General features: G+C 37.9%; 1 protein-coding gene across 1 annotated transcript in view; it reads right to left on the bottom strand.

The window, feature by feature from the left end:
- LOC310730092 (leucine-rich repeat and fibronectin type III domain-containing protein 1-like protein) overlaps positions 1 to 21,917 on the bottom strand; it is a 106,279-nt gene that overhangs the window by 22,774 nt on the left and 61,588 nt on the right. Inside the window, exons 3-4 of the mRNA XM_083548868.1 lie at positions 6,995 to 8,392; positions 3,513 to 4,144 (exon numbers count right to left, since the gene is read on the bottom strand). Of these exons, the coding sequence (XP_083404994.1) occupies positions 3,513 to 4,144; positions 6,995 to 8,373 (2,011 nt within the window). The 5' untranslated portion in view covers positions 8,374 to 8,392. The remainder of the gene's footprint in view (positions 1 to 3,512; positions 4,145 to 6,994; positions 8,393 to 21,917) is intronic.

Here is a 21,917-nt window from a genome sequence, read left to right on the forward strand (position 1 = left end):
ATTGACACTTTGAATACAGTTCTGACATGTTCACATAGGGTGTACTTCCCTATTGTTGCCAGGTATTTAGACAACAATGGCTGTATGTTGAGGTATTTTTGGAGGACAGTAAATCTTTACTGCTATACAAGCTGCACATTGACTACTCTAGAATATAAAATAATCCACATCACACCAGACTAAATTAGAGGTTACTTCAATGCCTTGATTTTCTAACTGTTTTCCCTCCCAACAGTTTTAGACTGGTTGTAATTTATTTTATCTTCTATGTCCACCTTAATAAATTTTCGTTTGAAAATGCATATTGTTTTCTCCATTCTGTCCTGACGGCGTTTTTAGTCAACGAAAAGGTCAACACGGTTCACACCCCACTGCACCTCCACATCACACATTTTTACACTGTATGAAGAAAACCACTGTGTAAAACTGTAATGCAATAGGAATGAGGAAAAAATCGAACATAAAAAAACCTTAACCTTCCTGGTAATCCAAAATTATTGAAAAATATTTTAAATTTCCAAATTATTTCCAATTATTCCTTTGTATTGCTTAGAATTCATTCGAATAAATGTAATCCCATTCTCTTTGTGATTTAAAATGGGCAGAATTCTAAATCTTAACTAGATCTAAGACTGTATGTAAAACAATATAGTGAAAAAATTGCCATCATTGTTATCCCTTCAGACAATGGCTGCTTTAACTTGTCAGCGCTGGCAAATAACCATGGTACGAGTAGGATACTGCATCACACTGGGTGGTTCCACAGGATTCTTTTACATAGTACCCTGAAGGCCATCCACTGCAGCTGAGGAAGGTTCCACATGAACAGCCATGAAGATCCATGAGTTGCTGTGGAGGTTTAAACTCAGGAAAAGGGAGGATGGATTGGACTATGAATAATAGCTGAAATTGCCATAAACTGTTTTTTTTTTTGTTCAAGGGTCCATCAGTTGAGTTCAGCACAGTGAAATTCTTCCTTTGCATATCCTAGTATTAGGAAACTGGGGTCAGAGCACAGGGTCAGCTATGATACAGCACCCTTGGGGCACTGGGGGTTAAGGGCCTTGCCCATGGGCACCAAGAGTGGCAGTTGGTGATACCAGGGCTTGAGCGCCAATCCTCCGTTCAGTAATCTGGAACCTTTTCCACTTAGCTTTTGATCTCCTAAGTGTTCATCATTCAAATGTCAACAACCTACCTGTGATAAAACTATAATAAATGGACATTTGGTGTGAACTATATTTTTTTGTAATATATTTTTCCTTATACCATCTCAGGGAGTTTTCTCTAGTGTCCACTGGCTCAGTCCTATATTAATACTAATTAATACTAATTAATACTAATAAATACTAATACTAATTTGGGACAGCGTACATCGTTAAAAGCGCTATATACAAATAAAACGGAATTGGATTGAATAGAATGTAATGCCACAGTAGAGCCAGTGGGGGCATCAGCACACTTAGGACAACACCACAAACTGTTTCCAGGCCCAGTCATAAGGCCAATGGCTAAATTCCATGTGCAACATACAGGTTTCTTGTTTATAACACACAAAAAAATGGACAGCGTCATCAGACTAAATTTAGAAAAACGATTCAATGTAATTATGCATAAAGTTCATGTTTCAATTCAATACAATTTTATTTCCATAGTGCTTTTAACAATAGACATTGTTCATTGTCCAGAAGCAGCTGCACAGAATGGAAGAATGGAAGAAAAAGTGCACTTATTTTTAAAAGTATGTGTATTTATGGCTGATGAGCAAGCCTGTGGTAACAGTGGCATGGAAAAACTCCCTTTGATGGCATGAGGAAGAAACCTTGAGGGAACCAGACAGAAGGAAACTATCCTCAACGCCAAGATGCCAAGAGTGTGATTATAAATCATTAAAACATTACAAACACCGGAGAGGAAGAAATATCATAAGTACTGGAGAGTGTGATTGTAAGTAATGTCCTTTCTACAGTCACTTTCATGAAGGGTGTGTGCTCTCTCTCTCTCTCTCTCTCTCTCTCTCTCTCTCTCTCTCTCTCTCTCTCTCTCGCTCTCTCTCTCTCTCTCTGACAGAATATTACTAATGGTGGATACAAGAGAGAAATAGAAAAGAAAAAACAAACTACTAGTTTTACTTAGAACAGTAAAGAATGCATTCTGCAGAACGCAGAAGTCTCTTTCAAAACAGAACAAGCGATTCATGTTAAAGCTTCTTATCACACTGCTTTCAAAGACCCGGTTTTATTTATTCATTTTTTTCTCATTGTACTGTAGTTTTTATACTTGACTGATGCTGGCTGAATTCCTTTTTTATTTTGAATTATTATTCTTTTTTCAATGTGATGATGATGATGATGATGATGATGAAGGGTGACGTGATTTTACTGTGAAACAAAGAAGTAGAATAGTCCTTTTTTATCACATTTTTGGTAATTGGATCATTTTCAATTAATGATTGGTATGAGCAACAGGGAATAATGATTACATTAGTTTTGCATTAGAGAGTAAATTCGGTATGTTTCAATGTTTTTTTTTGTACAGAACTTAATTATTAAATAAATAATAAAATATACGATCATTATTTACACTAATGAATTGCTTATTTGTTAAATCATTCCTGAATAATATATAATTCAATATTTATGCAGATGATATAAAATCGAGATGTTCATCTAAACAGTTATTTTAATGTGTTATATATAAAATATGTTTAAGTAACTGTGGGAATTTCATACAGACCAATGCTACACATTATACGCTATTGTGTAAACCGTAAGTATGTATGTTACATGTTAATGTATTTATAACGCATTATGAATATTAGATTAATGTAATTAGACAGGTTATACAGCCTATACGCAATAATAACATTGACCACTACACTATTGCATTATTAATGCATATAATGTTATCTTGTGCATTTTTGCACAGCCAGAAATATTCTTATATATTATAATTCAAACAGGAAGGAAGCCGTTACAGAAAAACTATTTCAGACGTTTTAGCGAAATCTAATCAGGTGATTTAGATCAGTAATGATTCCATAAAAAAACCTAACAACAGTCAGCCTTCTATCGTGCTAATGAGAAACCTCACCTGAACAAATGAAGGTACAGACAAGCAGGAGATGGACAGACAACCCTAAAGCATGATACCTCTAAAACATTATAATAAAATTATATGCTTTATATATTTAATAAAGAAAATTCTGCATTATTAGTATTATTACTCTAATTGTACCATTATATGTTCTGACAGAATGGCACAGTCTGATTTTGATAGAAACTGTGTTGCAAGCTCGCTCTTCTGCACCAAGAGATTGTGATTAAATGGACTACAGCAACCTCATCAATTTAGTCCCATTTATAGCCAATTCATCCAGAAACAGCAATTACCTGTTTGGAGCCACTTACCTCTGAACACGAGTGATTGCTTAGAGAATCCTTGGACTATCACCATTTGTTCAGGGTTTAAAAGTAAAAGTTAACTACGCAATTTCATTATCTTTGACTTACTTCCTTCGACAGTCGCGGTCCCGTCAATGGTGGAGAGTGAAGGTTGACCTTTTTGCTCTAGGCAAGTCCTGGAGAGGCGTTTTTGCAAGGGTAAAACATTGCCCTCGCTGCTTGCCTCAGAGTTCTGCATTCCCTTTTCGCAATCCATCACTAAAGCCATGGTAATGCAGTCTTTTAGAGAGGAAGTCGTGACTCTTGCACCTCCCCCAAACCCTGATCCTTGGTCCTCCTGCCCCTCCATGACTTTGGAGCCTGAGCATGAAACCTGCCCAGAAGCCTGACCGCCTGCATTGCTTTGTGAACGGACCTTGCTCTTGGCAAGTCCTTTGCCGGCTTTGGGTCCCTGCTGGTTGTACACTTTGTAGCGAATCATGAGGATGATGATGAAGACCAGCACGGATGCCACAATAATGCCGCCGATGATGATGATTATGGTGCCACCCAAGAAGTGGCTGCGCAGCACGTGGCACTGGGTGTACTCGGCATGTGTGACGAATGAGACGCAGCCCACCTGCCTCGTGGCGGTCAGCGAGGTTATGCCATCCTCGTATACAGCCAGCACACACAGGTCGTACTCACGCCCAGATGCCAGATCTCTCACCAGAAAATCCTGATTTGTAGATGGGATCATCCTACAGTAAAAGAAATTGTGTTTATTTACCGCCAAAGTTTTTGAATGAGCAGCAAATATGGACATAAATTGACAAAGAAAGGCGTTTATACAAAATAATTGATGCCTTTTAAAAGAAATTCGTGAAACCTGATAAAATAAATATTGCACCTAATAACTAGTTTTCTAACCAGAGAACAGAGAGCAGATTATTACGTCTTCTTACAAAACCAATGACTTTTTTATTATAAACTTTTCTCTCAAAAACTGCTTATCGACGCAGCTTAAGAATACTTAAAGCCAAGTGCAAACATAATGTCATCCTTGATTTATTAAATTGCTGTCATTTTTCAAACAAAGGTGTAAATTGGTTAGAAATTGGACCCATGAGCAACACAGAAGTGTGGCGCTTATGTGTGGACCCTTAATATCACATTTTCAGTATTACACAGTTTATTGGAAAATTATTTGCTACAACAAGCTGCTTCTAGATTGCTTCATTGAAGCTGTTTCTCAGGGTAACTCCCAAAATAACTATTTAAACCTCAAATCTATTTTATTATGACCACGCATTTTCACATGCAAAATAAGGAGCGTTAATGAGATGGTTCCCATTAAATGGTCTAGAGGCTCTTGACCACTGCTCTTGAGCATTAGTCACAGACTAAACGGTTGTGAGGAATTTATGCATAATGCATAAACTATAATACAATCCGATAAAATAATATATGTGAAATATACAACATTTCTCAGGCCAATAAATACATCTCTAGATATATTTCAGGTTAATACACTTGTCCGGTTAGCAAATAATGTAGCAGCAGGACAGTGCATGAAATAATACAGGCAAAGGTCAACAGCTGAACTGAACTAAATTTCAGGTTCACCTTAAGCCTCTTAAGATATGCTGACTTCTCTTTTTCTTTTTCTTTACTTGTCCAGGTTTGAAGAGCCTGTGGTGACTGTAGCCTCACAATCCTGTCCTTAGCTTGAACCCGATGCCATTTTCTGACTTTGTAGACCACCTAGCTCAAGATTCAACATAAGAGGTGCTTATAACAGCTTGTTTTTTTCCATTCAGCCTCCTAAACTGCCACTCATTGAATTGTTTTTTGTTGCACTGTTCTGTGTAAACCGTAAAGACATCTGTGTGTCTGGGGATCCCAGGTGCTATCTGAAATAGAAAAACCTGACCATGCCACAATCTAACATGACAAGGCCAATGTCAGTGAGAGAGGTTTCCAATTTGAAAGTTTGACGTGAACATCTGCATGCTGTAACCTATAGCTGCATGGTTTTCTTCATTGTGCTGCTCCTGCAAATCTCATAAACCCATATTTTATATAAAATATACACAAAAAAATTAAATTTTAAAATTGATGCCTGATACAAGTCTCAAAAACTTGAGACGAGGCAACAAAAGTTAGTGTTATTAAAATGAATCAGTTGGAGAAACATTCTGCAAATAAATACCGTATTTTTCGGACAATAAGCCACTACTTTTTCCCCACGCTTCGAGCCCTGTGGCTTAAACAACGAAGCAGCTAATTTATGGATTTTTCCTGGGTTTTTCCCAGTTGCACAAGCTTCAAGCCAAAAAACTGAACCCCATAACATTGGACCAATGAAATTGCCGAACGGGTTCAGGTGAACCAATGAAACTCTTTATATTAAATCAGATGCGCTCCCACTGAATCGGGCCGCACCACATCATAAATATGGATGAGGTTCCTCTGACGTTTGACCTGCCGCTCACTCGGACTGTCTACAGGAAATGCGAATCATTCGTCACGCTGAAAACAACCGGGCATGAAAACACATTTCACCTGTGTTCTGAGCTGCACGGCATCGGGAGAAAAGCTTCACCGATGGTGATTTTTAAACGCACGATGATGCCAAAAGATAAACATCCGAGAGAAATTGTTGTGAAAGGAAGGAGGAAGACAGTGAACAATGACTTTCTTGGTAGGCTACTGTTTAGATACAAGCCGTGTAACAGACACTGTCGTTCGTTAAAGCCTGTGTAAAGTTCATTAGTTTCAATGTAGACACCTGCGGCTTATAGACAGGTGCAGTGTATTTATGTTCAAAATAAAAATCTTTGTAAAATTCAGTGGGTGCGGCTTATATTTGGGTGCATTTAATAGTCCGGAAATTACGGTAGGTAAATTGGCAACAGGTCAATAAGATGGATGTGTATAAATAGTGTATCTTAGAGAGGCAGAGTCTCTTAGAGGTAAAGATGGGCAGAGCTTCGCTAAATCTGTAAAAAAACTAGACTAAAAAATTGCAGAACAAATTCAGAATAAATGTTCCTCAATATAAAATTGATGAACAGTTGAATATCTCACCATATACAGTACATAATATCATCCAAAGTTTTAAAGATTCTAAAGAAATCTTTGTGCACAAAGAACAAGGGCAAAAATCAATACTGGGACCCCGTGATCTTCAGGCCCTCAGGCAGCACAGACATAAAAACGGTTATGATTCTGGGATGGAAATCACTGCATGGGCTCATTAACACCTCCAGAAATCTTTTTCTGTGAACACAGTTTGCCATGTCCTTCACGAATGCAGGTTAAAGCTATATTTTACAAAAGAACAAGGCATGCGTGAACATGATCCAGAAAACTGAGGCAATTTTTTAAACAAATGTTTTCCTTAAAATGGTACATTTAAAAAACATTTTTTCAATTGTGAATCAAATATGGATTTCTGAGATTTGCAAATCATAGCATTCTGGAATTGGAGTTGTAAATATTTCTGTGAAGCTGTGACACAATACAGTTTAAGAAGCGATCCCAATAAACGGAACTGATAATTACTCGATAAATTGTTATGCCTGAGTAATAACTACCCCTTACTGTACCTGTAGACCAGGGTGTCATCTACTGAGCTGTTGTATTGTATCTGGAACATCCTAATACTCGGGAAATGCTGCTGCGAAGGCCATCTAATGAGAGCCGAGTTTGCGGTTAGCTCGGCCAGTATTGTTGTCTTCTCTTGCATCCTTGTGTCATTACTATAGGAAGAGCTGGACTTGGCAGATGTCAAGATATCCGATGGTCCTGGATCAGGCTCTTGGATGCGATTAGTGCTGTTGGCCATGTGAGGAAGTGGGGTGACCACAAGTTCTACGGTCCCCGTGGACTCCCCAGCGGCATTGGAGGCAATACAGCTAAACACTCCCATATCTTTCAAGGAGGTGATGTTTATGTCAAGGCTGCCGTTGCTGAAGGTGAGAGTGCGAGATGTGTTCGAGATTAAACGGCCTTCGGGAGATATCCAGTGGACATCTGGCTCCGGGTCACCATTGGCTTTACATTTTAAGCTGGCTGGCTGACCTTCCATAGCAAAGGTCTTGAAGGACCTTCTTGTAATAACAGGCGGCTCACAGATGAACTCTTCTTCAGGAATTGTCCAAAAGTATTTCGCTGTAAGATCGGGCGGTGTGGCACATGTTTCCAAGTCATCTTCTCTTGTTAGCCGTCTTAGCCAAAGCAGCTCGCAGTTACAATGAAGCGGGTTTCCTCCAAAGCTTAGAACAAGCGAGGTCAGTGGAGACCCCTTGGACTTAGCGTAAACCGGGATCCTAAGAAACAATGGATCAGGCGGAATTTTTTTAAGTTTATTTGAGGTCATATCAAGACGCGCAAGCTTGTGTAGGTTGGAAAACACTCCTAAAGGGACATGCTCTATAAGGTTATGGTCCATATTGAGTGTGTTTACATTAGTAAGCCTTCCAATGGTTTCCCAAGGAATGTCCACCAGATTATTGTACGACAGATCCAAGTCTTCGAGAGTCCCCAGGAAGTCATCAAAAGCATGCGGAGAAATGTTATGGAGCTGATTGTTGGCTAGAATGAGGTGCCGGAGGTTGGTTAGACCCTGAAAGAGGTCATCCGTGACCACACTAAGCCGGTTGCTGTCCAGATGCAACGCTCGCAACCGCTTGAGATCGGCAAAGGTATGAGGCATGATCTGGCTGATGGTGTTCCGCGACAGCGTCAGGTGCAGGAGACTTGTCATGTTGGTAAAGTCCCTCCTCCTTACCGCTGTGATGAAATTCTCAGTGAGTCGAAGCTCTACTGTCCGACGATCGATTACTGTAGGTACAAAGAGCAGGCCCGTCTTGGCACAAAGAATTGCAAGCGATGGAGACAGGTTTTGGCACATGCAGCGCTTGGGACAGAGATGTCCGGAGGTAGAAACAACCAGTATTATCAGAGAGATGATGAGCCACTCCATTCCTTAGAATTTTAGGAAACTGCAAAACAAACATACACACAAATATGAGAACATTGTTGCCTTCAGGTCATATAGAATCCTATTTCTGAACCTTAAATCATTCAATATTGTAAAAAAAAATATACAGTATATTACAGGAATGTAAAATTTAGATATTTTTAATATGATACAATACAATGTTGTCTTATTATTTATATATATATATATATATATATATATATATATATATATATATATATATATATATATATATATATATATATATATATATAGAATTACATCTATTAATTAATAAGGTGGTAGCTCAGTGCAGCACAGTAACTGATGGGTTACTGATTGGAAGGTCGGGGGTTCAAGCCCCAGTATCGCCAAGCTGCCACTCTTTGCTCCAGGAGTGCTGTAACATGGCTGAAATATAATAAATCTTTCTAGTGTTTGCATAATGTTCGGTACAGTATGACTCTTAGGGTGGAGCGTCTTAAGCATAGACCTTTTTACTTTTCCATTCTGCTGTTACTTAGAAGTGTTGTCGCCTTTTTAGCCCTTGACATGATTTTGATTCCTGCGTTCTCCTCTATTGAGTAAAGTCTCTTATCTACAGTTATGGACTCCCTGAACGCCTCAGAGATTTCTTGAGCTGGACTGAATCAGCCAGGCAGGGCTGTCGGAGTGGGACAGAGAGATTTCGCTACGTCTGTGCATGCGTGTGTGTGTGTGTGTGTGTGTGTGTGTGTGTTTGTGTGATGCTTTGTTTTTTCATCTAGTTCTACCATCTGAGACAAATGGGTGATGTCAGTGCAGATGCATGGACATGTTTGTGGAATTAGTGCCAGCATGTGGTTTTCTGGCACAATCAGTGCCTACATGCTGCTGACTGAAACTGTTTTTTATTTATTTTATTTTTTTTTTTTTAAGCAAATGCACTAGCTCTTCGCCTCACAGAGAAAGAAAGATAAAAGTGGTTTTCTTGCTTTACAACCCGACAGGGAGGTTTCCGTCAGAATTTACGGCATGTTCGGATTTGTTTGTTTCTGGACTGAATATATTTAAACAATAGTTTCGGCAGTTGCGTGAGAAATACACATGACTCCATGCTGAGGCAGGTTTTTCTTAGGTGTGACTCTAACCTTGAATTAAGTTTATCTTGTGCAGCTCAAAAAACATTTTCACAATATAAATGTAAAAAAAACTCCAAAAAACGTTGAATATTGTGACATAAAATATCTCATGAAATAGTTGTTTTTTATAAATAATCTCTGTAGAGGCCATTTGGTGTACACTGTGTTTGTCTAATGCTTGTTTTAAGGACCAACTTATACACAGTATGGTAGCTTGGTTATTACAATAACATTAGGAACGCCTCCAATGTCTATTTAGAGTGAGCTATAACCATAGCAGCTTATCCAGTTAGATCAGTGGACTCATTAGTGGTACAAGCTAATGGCAGTGTGTGCATAAGCCCATGCTGTGCACATGCTGTAAGAGTGCTAACATGCTGGTTTGTTAAGGATATAACATGCTGGCAAGTGTAAGTTGTATCTTTTATACTGTGGCATGTGTACATGTGGCCTTTAAAGAGATGCACAGAGATGCTATAGACAGTTTTTTTTAACTATGCAAGCAATAAGTGTGATAGGTCTCGGCGGATGTTAATACAGATTAAAAGCCATGTTTGGATGGCTCACATGCCATTGCCAAAGCCTGGAGTATTCACTCTGAGGGAGCTACCGCTGGTGCTAAACTTGCCTTTAATGCAGAGCTGCAGCAGGCATTAAATGTTTAAGAAACAAACCATGATTAATCCAAACTGTCCCTTCATTCATGCTGGGTTGGGATTTAAAATTTTTTTGTAATAGCATCTACACAAGATTGGCCTTTTTTCAGTACAGAGAATGGTCAGTGTAGGAGTGACGCCTCGAGCCTGTGCAATGCCTGGGTCTGTGAGTAATCCTCTACTCGGATGACTGGCTGCAAGTCATGAGCCAGACAGAGCTCCTGATATCACATGTGAAAGCTCGGCAAACAGGGCAGGTCATCAGCATGAAGCTTGAATCATGAGGCACGTAAGTCTTTCTGACATTTTCTATATCTGGCGAGAATGTTGGCAATTGAAACCCCAGTAGTGATGCTGAAAATGTTGCACCACACACCATTCCAGCTGTATGTCGATCAGGTGCTTTTTTCTCTTGAGATATGTCCCTGCAAAAAGGGCCATAGTAGAAACAGGTGTCGACTGGGGCACATGGGTTGACAAGAATGAGCAAGGGGGAAGCACTGACGTAGTAAAGACCTTTTATAGTTTACTCAGATCGATTCAAGAACATATGGTACTACTGTTACTCGCTTCATTCTGAAGGAAATTGTCCTAATGGACCTCACTCTCATCGCACCTTGATGCATAGCCATCTATCTATCTATCTATCTATCTATCTATCTATCTATCTATCTATCTATCTATCTATCTATCTATCTATCTATCTATCTATCTATCTATCTATCTATCTATCTATCTATCTATCTATCTATCTATCTATCTATCTATCTATCTATCTATCTATCTACAATTTCTAAGCAGGCTTTTTCTAAGTTATTTTTATCTACTCTGAATACATTTACTGCAGCTTGTGATTCTTAACCCCAGGCTCTGGAAATGGAGACATTAGAATTAAGGACATTTCTTTCACCACATCAAATTTCCACAGGACCTTCTCACTCCATGAAACAACACAAGCCATTGTCCATTGTAACTCGTCTTTCAGTGTGACTGAAATTTAAAATTAATGATTAAGAAAGATTTTAAATAGATTTAAGTGTACTTTTAATTAAATGTGGGTGCAGTTGATAGCTTGGATTACACTGGGAAAGCATTTCCTTCAAACTGCCTGTTCACCCTGAGCCTCAGAAAATTTGTGTCCGGGTGATGTTGTAATTGCACCATGCCATATGGCTAGCATGACACGGCTCGGGGATAAAGAGTTTTTCTAGAATGCATGTTACATTATTTACTCTTTAGATAGCTGCCTTTATTAATGCATAATTAGTTGAGACAAAATGATTTTATCATTTTTAATAAAAACAGTAAAAGAGCATGCCCAAATGAGTTCTAAGCAGAATAATGCGAGTGATGTCCTTCTTCTGCACTTTTAATTTTAAATGTCTTTCATGCATGAAGGAAAAGACTTTCACCACACTTTCCACCGATTCAAATTAATTAGACGACTTAACCTCTTCCACTTGGCACTCTTGTGTTTGCCAATTTCCTTTTCACGAAATTCTTAGTGCATTGTTATAATCCAGATATTAATAACCAAGGTTTCATTTGCACAATGTACATATTCATTAAAAAAAAATCTATGTACATCCTTTGAAAAGGTCTTGATGAATAATGTAAGTTTAGCCCAATATATCTATTCCACTTTAATGAAACTCCTGATAAAAAAAGTAAAACTGTATATGTACCATATCTGTGATGTAATGCACAACTTAGGAGCAGCTCTGCATTTATAGAGTCACAGGAAGAGTCAGGAAGCGTCAGGAGCACATGTCCTGTCTCAGTGGACACTTCCACTCAACTAATGCATGAGCATCAAGCAAGGCAGAAAAGTGCGAACGTTTGACAAGAGGAGTATAATGATAACTGGCACAGCATATCAGATTTGGATAAAGAGTCACAGAGGCTTTAAAATTCTTTGAAACATTCTCTAGAATTGCAAATTATCTTGACACTGATAAAACTCTCTACTTCAGCAGCTTCAGATGCTTTTGCTGCATCAGATGCTTTCTGTGTTCTCAAGACAATTATTCAGAAATTCTACATTCGCACAAAAAAAAATACCTCACAAACTGTATACATGTTTTTTCCTCACAACTGGCTGCAAAAGTTATACAGTGCAACTGCATCAGTCATTGTCAAAAGCAACAATCTGTCTGATTACTGGAAGAAAGACTTGGTTTTGACTACTTTTTCTTAAATTCACAGTCACTAGTCATTTCATGGTCCCTTCATCTGCATGAAGGTAAAGGCTTTTTAACACTAGCAAGCTAGCTAATGATGATGGGAAGCCACAGGCGTGCCTTTCATAACTGTGGAAATGTGCTATTTATCTCTATGGAAATCAGCATTCTATTTAATGATGCAATAATGCAATTGCACTGTTTAAACAGCAGTAGCTCTCTAGTAACTTTTAAACAACACCAGCCCCAGTCCTCTGCAATCCGCAATGGCCACTTGAGCTGACTCTGAGCTGAATTGGAGCTTGAGCTCCAATTCTGGTTAAAATGATGTTTAAGGCACTGCTACTGAGCTCATTATGCTTTAACAATTCAATCCAATTTTTGAGATAAGATAAGATAAGATAAGATAAGATAAGATAAGATAAGATAAGATAAGATAAGATAAGATAAGATAAGATATACCTTTATTCGTCCCACAGTGGGGAAATTTCTTTGGTACACCAGCAAGAAAAAAATACAAAATAAATGCAAATATATAAAAGAATAGACACATACTATAGTAAACAAGTATATACACAACACAATGTATAAACACAAATAAGAAAAAAGTATGTAATTGGTATTATTATTACACAGTTAAACAGTCATAACAGTGTGTATTATGGTGAATGGTTCACTGGGAGCAGCTTTTATTGTATAGTCTTCTTTTGGAAGACATTATACCTTTCTTTCTTTCTTTCTTTCTTTCTTTCTTTCTTTCTTTCTTTCTTTCTTTCTTTCTTTCTTTCTTTCTTTCTTTCTTTCTTTCTTTCTTTCTTTCTTTCTTTCTTTCTTTCTTTCTTTCTTTCTTAAATTAGGAATCATAGGTAAAAAGTAACTAATTACATTTACTCATGTTACTGTAATTCAGTAGTTTTGTTCCACTGTTGTTCCACTCAAGTATGTTTGTGAGTACTGAGTTTGTTTAAATTGTTGTACTTAACTACATTTTAAATCATATCTTTAACTGAGTACAAAATAAATAAATAAAAATAATGCAAGGAGGAAAAAATACGTGCCCCAGAAAATACTGCACTGATTGATTTATGGGCGGGAAAATGCGCTAAACTCACAAGAAAGGAAAATAAGGACGGACGGACAAGGCAGACGCCAGTGATGCAGACCCAGCTGAAAATGCCATTTAATCGATATTTGTTTAATGCGTGCGCTCACTGTCTGTTTAAGATTTCTCTCATTATCATAAATGATGTTATAAAGAGGACCCGACCCCACTGTAAAAAACCCCAACAACAACAACAACAACAAAAAAACAAGTAACTCTGTAAATTTTAAATAAGCTACTTTTTACTTTTACTTGAGTAGATATTTAGACCAGTAACTTGTACTTAAATATATTTAATTGAATATTAATTGAATACGTTTCCTACAAACGGAATACACGGTATTTATGATTCTAATGATAAATAGTCTCGCTCATGATTTTTCTTTACCCCAAATTATTTTTAATATTTGGAAAATAAATTGTCTAAAGTGTGTCATTAAACAGCTAGTGAACAAGAAATCTACAAAATGGGGATTTAAACTGTCCTGGCTAAATAAATCTCTAATTTAAAATTGAATTTTTCTTTCTGTCGAGGAAAAAGAGGCACCTGTACAGAGACGTAATAAGCCTGTTGGATATCTCCCTGCTTGGAACTAGTTACCAATTAGGCATAAATGTGGAGAATTTTTTTTTACACCAGTCCCTCTCTGTTCAAAGAATCGAGCCAACTACAAATTGGAGCCTGTGGCACTGTCGGACCAAACAGAAGCGGCTTTTCAAAAACAACTGCTAATGGCCTCCCAAAGAGAGCAGAGATTTCACTGTCGCATGAAGGGTAATGAGCAACCAGGGCGGCTGGAGTAGGAAGGACATTTCCATTCCAGCAGCTGTGCTGGATTACAACAAACACATGGAAGGAGTAGGGCTGTCAGATGCTCTTATAGACTACTACACTGAGAACATAAGCCCATTTTTTTCACCCTTAGCATTACTTGGACATTTCCGTGGTGAATCCCTTACTACTGCACAAGAAAACAGCTAAAAGCATTCGCTAAAAATGATATACTGTATATTCTACAGTTACTTTAATACAGTACAGACATATATAATGTGCAAAATATACTGAACGTTGGCATTCCTATAGTGACAATTAGTCCATAGTAGAACCGATGTCAATAGCCAGGCTTACAATTCATGTAAAAAAGTACTGAACTTTAATGCAAAAAGAAAAATGTATCATTAAAATGTGCTAAATGAAATAATGATATCAACTATCAGTGCCGGTTAAATCGTCAAAATCGATGAATCATTCCATAGGGTCGTAACTGGAGCTGTGTATATGCGCTGATATAGTAACATTTAGAGAACAGTAAGAGTAACATTAGTAACAGTAAGAGATTTTATTGTAAAATGTATTAAAGGTGTCTCTAGTATTACTATGTTTTTCTGCTTTGAGAAAGGCTTCAGGACTGAGAACAAGAAAAGCTATTGTATTTCTTATTAACTTCAAGAAGCGTGAAAAAGAGAGTTTTCTGCCAGAATGGCACTTTAGCTGATCTAATGTAAGCGATCGCAGGAACTAACTTGAAAGTGATAGAGTATGAGACGCTATAGTATGAAAAAACGCAGACAGATTACAGTATATACTGTAGCAAGCATATGGCTAATACAATATGCGCGCACACACAGTCTCAAATGTAGGTAGACTTTATTTACTGATTCACTCCAGGTTAAAGAAATCACCACAGTGATTTGGAAGATCCTATTCAGTAGTGGAGGACAAAAGATTTAAGCAGAGATTCAGGGCTGTAAAAAGCTAGCAATGTTTCATTTAGTTCATTCTAATGTGCAGCCTTTGTTTGGTTATATTCTGCTGTGTGAATGCATCACACAGAGACTGTCTTTCGGTTATTGTGTTTTTCTAATGAATGATTCAATCAACCAAAAATGGACGAACTTTATGGTTCATAGATTGTATGTTGAAACAAGTAAAATAATTGGACTACAGTAAAATTTTAAGCTAACTGTTTTCTTACAAATGTGCTAAAACGGATATTGACCAGCCAAAATGCTTAAGGAGAATGTTCTTCACACAAGATGAGAGAAAACTGGAGCTTTTTTGGCAAGGCCTGCTGTATGTTCACAGATGCAAAAATGAAAAGAAAAGAACACGATACCTACTGTGAAACGCAGAGGAGGCTCAATTATGTTTTGGGCTGCTTTATTTTTTTCTGCATCTGGCACATAGAGCCTTAAATCTGTGTGTTGCACAATGAAATAGAAAAACTCCCAAGCCATTTTGGAGTGCAACACACATATACACAGCTTTAGAAGGTTTAGTTCTCAGCTCATAGGTCCTTCAACAGGAGAATGACCCAAAACATACAGCTAAAAGCACTCAGAGCATTATGACGAAAAACAAAATAGTGGACTATTCTGAAGTGGCCTTCTATGGAGCCCTGATCTGAATTCTATCCAACATCTTTGGACAGAGTTAAAACATGCAGACTGGAGAAAACAGTCTTCAAACCTGACCCAGGTGGAGCAGTTTGCTTATATAGAGTGCTTGCTAACAGGTTCCCAAGTCCCACTGGGAACTACAGAAATTGCTTGCTTGCAGTGATTGCCTCTAAAGGTTGTGCAATAAAATATTAGGTTCAGGGGTCCCATCATTGTTGTTCATGGCATTTAAATTTACAGGTAGTCCCTAAATTACAATGGAGAGGTGACCCCATCGTAACTTAAAAAAATATTAAGTCGAGATATAATAAGTTGAGACATGGCTTTAGCCTACCCAGGAGTCTTATAAGGCTGGTGATCGGTATGGGGTAGTATACTGTAATTAGTTAATAATTGAACAAATTACAGTACATCATTTAGCAAAACAGAGCAATTTACATTAACAAACATTACCGTAACTAATTAACTATACAGCATATATGTATGTGGCAGTGGGTGTGTGAGGGAGGGGATTTCGCAAGTGGAGGGCGAAGCATACGCTAATACATTTATATTGTATATAAGTCGAACCATCGTAACTCAGGTAATACCTGTATTTTATTATTTAAAATTATCAATTGTATCAATAATAAAAAGAAATTGATTAAATTATATGATTTTAATAAATATGGAAAACAATGAAGTCTTTAATGAATTGCTTTCATCTATTTCAAGTTATAGCAAAGTAAATTGTGGATTCCTCTTGGAGTGAGTTTCTCTTGTTCCCCCCTACTTGAAGGAGTGCCAAACTTTATCCACAAATCTACATCGTTTTTTTCTTTTAAAAATGTCTGGTCATCTGCTAAAACCCCCCGAGCATCATACAGCAGCTACCGACTATCTAAGCTCTTCTACATACATTCCACACTCATAGACACCTTACAGCATCCCCTTTGGGTCTGCGTTGCTACTGCAGGGGGTCTGTTAACTAATGTTGAATCACAAATCTTTGTTTTTCAAAAAAATATACATGTGTAAAAACATCAAAGATAAAATATTTCATTATAAAAATATTATAATTATTACATAAAGTTCTTTAGGTACATTAAGTTGAAGTTCAAGATGAAATTCATGTAAATGTGTAATAGTGCAGCTGATAGTAAAAGGAAAACGTATGAAACTGCAAACATGTTGAATTAAATGATGCATGTACAACAACAACATAGTTCTAATTGTATTAACATATTATAACTAGATTAATGTGATTCATTTCTCTAAATATCAGTAGATATATAATTTCTCATATATGTGGCTATGTTTGAGACATTTTACATCAGGGGTCTCTGTCTCTATCACCTAAGGGGTCCTTGACCCTGAAAAACATTGAAGACCCCTGACCTATGGTTCTTCATTGTCACTGTGATGGACCGGCAAGAGAATACATCCCTAAAAGTCACTTAGTTTCCCCTTTTGCACTCCCAAGACCAGAGATGGGAAGTAACGAAGTAAAAATACTATATATTTTTTTTGTTGTTTGTTTGTTTGTTTTTCTTCTTTTTTTTCTTTTTTTTTGGTATCAGTATTTACTCCACTATTTATTTTTTGAACAACTTTTTACTTTCACTAATAAAATTTTTTTTTTTTTACAAAAATATTGGTACTTTTTAATTCGTACATTTTCAAACCAGACTTCTATGAGCCAGAATCTATGTGTTGACATGATCAATATTCAGTCAGCCCATCAACCTATTTCTTGTCATTGCGCGGCTTTTTCATTCTACCACTGGTGTGTCATTTCCTGGCTATCCAACACCACAGACGTAACCAAGTTTACGAAGTGAACAACAAGAAGTCTGGGGTTAACATAGATGAGACAGAGGGAGTCAGCGATGTGAACATAACTGAAAACAGACACATTCCTGATTACCTGATCATCATCATCTTTGCTCTGCTTGTGTTCTATATGGTGGATGTTCAGCAAAATTTGAAATATAGAAATTCTTTTATATTAATATGAGGTCCAGTTATCAGCGTGACACTAAAACAGGTAACTATTTTTGGCTACTTTTTATTTGAATACATTCAGACCCCGACCACTACACTTAGGACATTTTGGAGATACGACGGTCACCTCTGACGAAAAAAACTAAACTAAACTAAAATGCACTGAATGGCTGTGGCATCATCAAGATTAAAACTCATAATCTCCCAATCATTTGTCAATTGTTCTATGCTGTGTATGTCTCTAAAATGTGGGCATACAGTACATTAGCACTTTCTGTGTTTGTTAGAACAGTATCAAAATTAAACAGTTTAAAAATAGATTCTGTTTACAGTCTTTATATGGCGTCCAGGCCAATTGAAATATCAGCCATTATAATGACCCTCTATACTGTTCATGATGATATGCTTAGTCATTTCATTACAGACAGCTCTCTGGTAAAGGATTTTAATTTGTTGTTTGCGCCTTATTGTCACAATGAAGTGGTGTCAAGGGGACACAACAGCAAGATGTGCATTCAGGAAACAATCCAATTTGCAAACCAGAATAGTCAATACAGTTAGAGATAAAACACTGCAAAGAAAGCATACAATGGAAAAAAAAAAAAAGCAGACCAAACATAGTCAATCATACAAACATAGATCTTGGTCAATATGTTTCTGTGACTTAGAGATGAGCGTGTTGTGGTGTTTAAAAGTTTTAATTATTTTTTATTAAAAACAAGCATATTTATTGTAAAATAACAACTACAGCAATGTTCTGTTGTTCTAAATCATTTAGCCTAATTTTACTACTTTTGTCTAGTAGTCCTAGTATTTATTAGTGGCTCTCCACTAATTTGGTTACAAGTTATTCTCTAGATAACACATTAAAGGTAAAGGTGCTTTTTTGACTTGTCACATATATTATGTATTACAGCAGTAAATATCTGTCTTTGCAAATCCCAGTGATGTTAGAAAGCAGGGGGTCAGCCATGACACAGCACCCCTAGAGGACAAAGTGTTAAGGGCCTTGCTCAAGGACCCAAGAGTGGCAGCTTGGCAACACTGGGCCTTGAACCCCAGTCTTTCTGATCAGTAACCCAGGGTCTTAACCGCTTAGCTACCACTTCCCCAAACACTCAAACATCATCCATTAATCTGTATTATTCCTATATATTATATTTTCATTTATTCACCTATTATGTTTACCTATTATAAAGTATGTGCCAGGTTTGACCACCTCGCTCTGTAACTAAATCCTAAACTGGATCCCAGTCCCTTAGCATCAGCAACACCAGCTGCAGTTCCACCACAATGATCCCCGGTGCTCCCCAGGGCTGTGTGATCAGTCCACTGCTTTACGCACCGCTGAGTCATGACTGTATTGCAAAACACCTCATCCAGTTTGCTGATGACTCTACTATTGTGGGCCTCATCGGCAACAGTGATGAGTCAGCGTACAGGGAAGTGGCGGTGCAGCTTGCTTTACGGAATGGTGCACAGACAAAAATCTATCTCTCAAAGGTTATAAGACCCAGAAAAGATTTTTATTATTATTGATTTTAGGAGGACCTGAATGGACCGCTCACTGTTGAGAGTTAAAAGTTTCTGGGTGTTCTAACAATATCTCCACTTTCCACAAAGGCTGAAGATAACAAAACTCTGTCCTATCATCCTTTTTCCATAAACCATAAAGGGATCATAAAGAACACCCTGACCAGCTGTCAGACTATGTGGTATGGGAACTGCACAGTTTCTGAACACAAGCTACTAGAGATAATTGTGAGGAGAGCTATAAATATCATCTGGGTCTCTGTGAGCACCATAAACAGCACCTGCAATGCAGATAACCCTTCTCACCCCTCTTATAGACTAGTTACTCTCCTGCCATCTGACAGAAGGTATGTACAAAAGCATCCATGCCACTACCACCACCAGATTTCACAGCAGTTTTTCCCCCTGAGGCAGCCAGATTACTCAAGACGCTGCTGCCTCCCAACACTCACCTCAGCTAGTCAAACACCTAACCCAGTATGACTCAATACCACCGCACACCCACACTTTACAATGCTGCATTAGATCCTTTTTCATTTCGGAGACAATATTTGCTGCTACACTGCTGCCAGTAATACTGCTACGGTACGTCTAATGCTGCTACATTTATTGCTGCTACGCTTCTCAGTAGTTCACTGCTGCAAGAGCTTTCCCACACAACAATGTTGTTTTGTCCTCTATAGTCAAAGTGCACCGTATTTATTTTTGTTTTCTGTGCGAGTTGCTCAGTAAACGTATTGTCTTGTGCTCGGCTTATGCTGTTTAGTGTGTGCACTTTATGTAGTCTTGTGTTGCAACATGGTCCTGCAGAAATTACAATTTGTTCAATGCAGTCCACATATATAGAGGAATATCAGGACCTATTTGAACCATTTAATTAAGGTCCCCTGGTGGTCTAGTGGTTAAGATGCAGCGCTCCCACCGCTGCGACCCGGGTTCGATTCCCGGTCAGGGAACCATCCCCAGCCACTCTTAGTGCCGGTCCCAAGCCCGGATAAATTGGGGAGGGTTGCGTTAGGAAGGGCATCCAGCGTAAAACATGTGCCAATTCAAACGTGCGGAGGATCCGCTGTGGCGACCCCTAACGGGAGAAGCCGAAAAGAGTTTAATTAATTACACACTTCGGTTGTGCTGCAGATGTAAGATTTGGGTGTCTGATTTAGACCAATGCAGCTGCCATTATTCGTTCTTTAAATTCACTCCTTGGTTTAGCTACTAGTCTTTTCTCTAAGAGACACTTTACAGCACTTTTTATTTCCCCAGGATTGCATTTAGCCTTAAGTAGACTAAGAGTGTTTCAAAAGTAAATGCTGATCCAACTCTGAGACTGATCTAAGACTCTGTCCGAGTCTTTACAGCAAGGTTGTTCCATACCGTAGCTTAAAAGCATCACAGAAAAAAAAGAAAAACCTCTGCCACATGAAATTATTTCAGATACTACTAAAGAACCAGCACCTTTTGAGCAGATAGCGGCAATGTAACGAGGGTAACATAAGAGAGTAATGCGATTTAAATAGATGTAATGCGGTATTGCCTCAGCAGGCTTCAGGTCTCAATATAACACATTCAGATGCATTAAGCTGTCATGCAATAGCATGGACGCATCCCTTTGAATGAAATGTCATACATAGTTTTTACTCTAATGTATTTAAGCGTGTAATTCTGCGGTTACACCACAGTATGCAAAACCCGCTTGCTTGTCAGGAAAATTTATCACACAATTTTTGTGCCTGCAGTGATTGGATTTACATCTAAACACACATTATTCTGCACGTCTGTTGCGAATTGCCCCATCGGTTCAGAAAAGAATGCATAAAATGTGTGTGGGAAACTACATTTTATTAAAGGATTTACAAATGTCAAGAAGAAAAAAAGTGTTAGAACACTGTTTGCGCTACAACAACCTGTATTTCAGAATGTTTCCTTCTAACACGTTTTCCATTAACTGAGGTTCCTGTGATTCTTGACTTTAAAATACAACCAATTGCCTTCAAGTAAAAAATAAGTGCTGACTGCAAAAAACTATTTATGAATGATATATCTCATTCTGAGGAGCAGTTTATGCTTACTGTGATGTAAATGTACCCAAAAGCTACAAACAAACAAAAAACAAAACAAAATAATAGATAGCAAATTAAATACCATGTGAGCAGCCTAAATTTATTACAATTTAATGAATGCACAGACAGACAGACAGACAGACAGACAGACAGACAGACAGACAGACAGACAGACAGACAGACAGACAGACAGACAGACAGACAGACAGACAGACAGACAGATAGATAGATAGATAGATAGATAGATAGATAGATAGATAGATAGATAGATAGATAGGTAGCTCATGACCTTGTCACTGGTTGATCTCTGTTACTTCCTTACATCCAGCAAGAGCTGCAGTTTTGACCCAGTTGTATAGCCATCACAATTTGGCCCTTGTCAAACTCACTCAAATCTTTACACTTGCCCATTTTTCATGCTTTTAACACATACATTTTGAGGAAAAACATTCACTTGCTGCCTAATAAATAAATCCCACCCGCTAACAGGTGCCATGATGAAGAGATAATCA

This window comes from Silurus aristotelis (genome assembly GCF_946808225.1).
Source record: "Silurus aristotelis genome assembly, chromosome: 8".
Taxonomy (NCBI): domain Eukaryota; kingdom Metazoa; phylum Chordata; class Actinopteri; order Siluriformes; family Siluridae; genus Silurus; species Silurus aristotelis.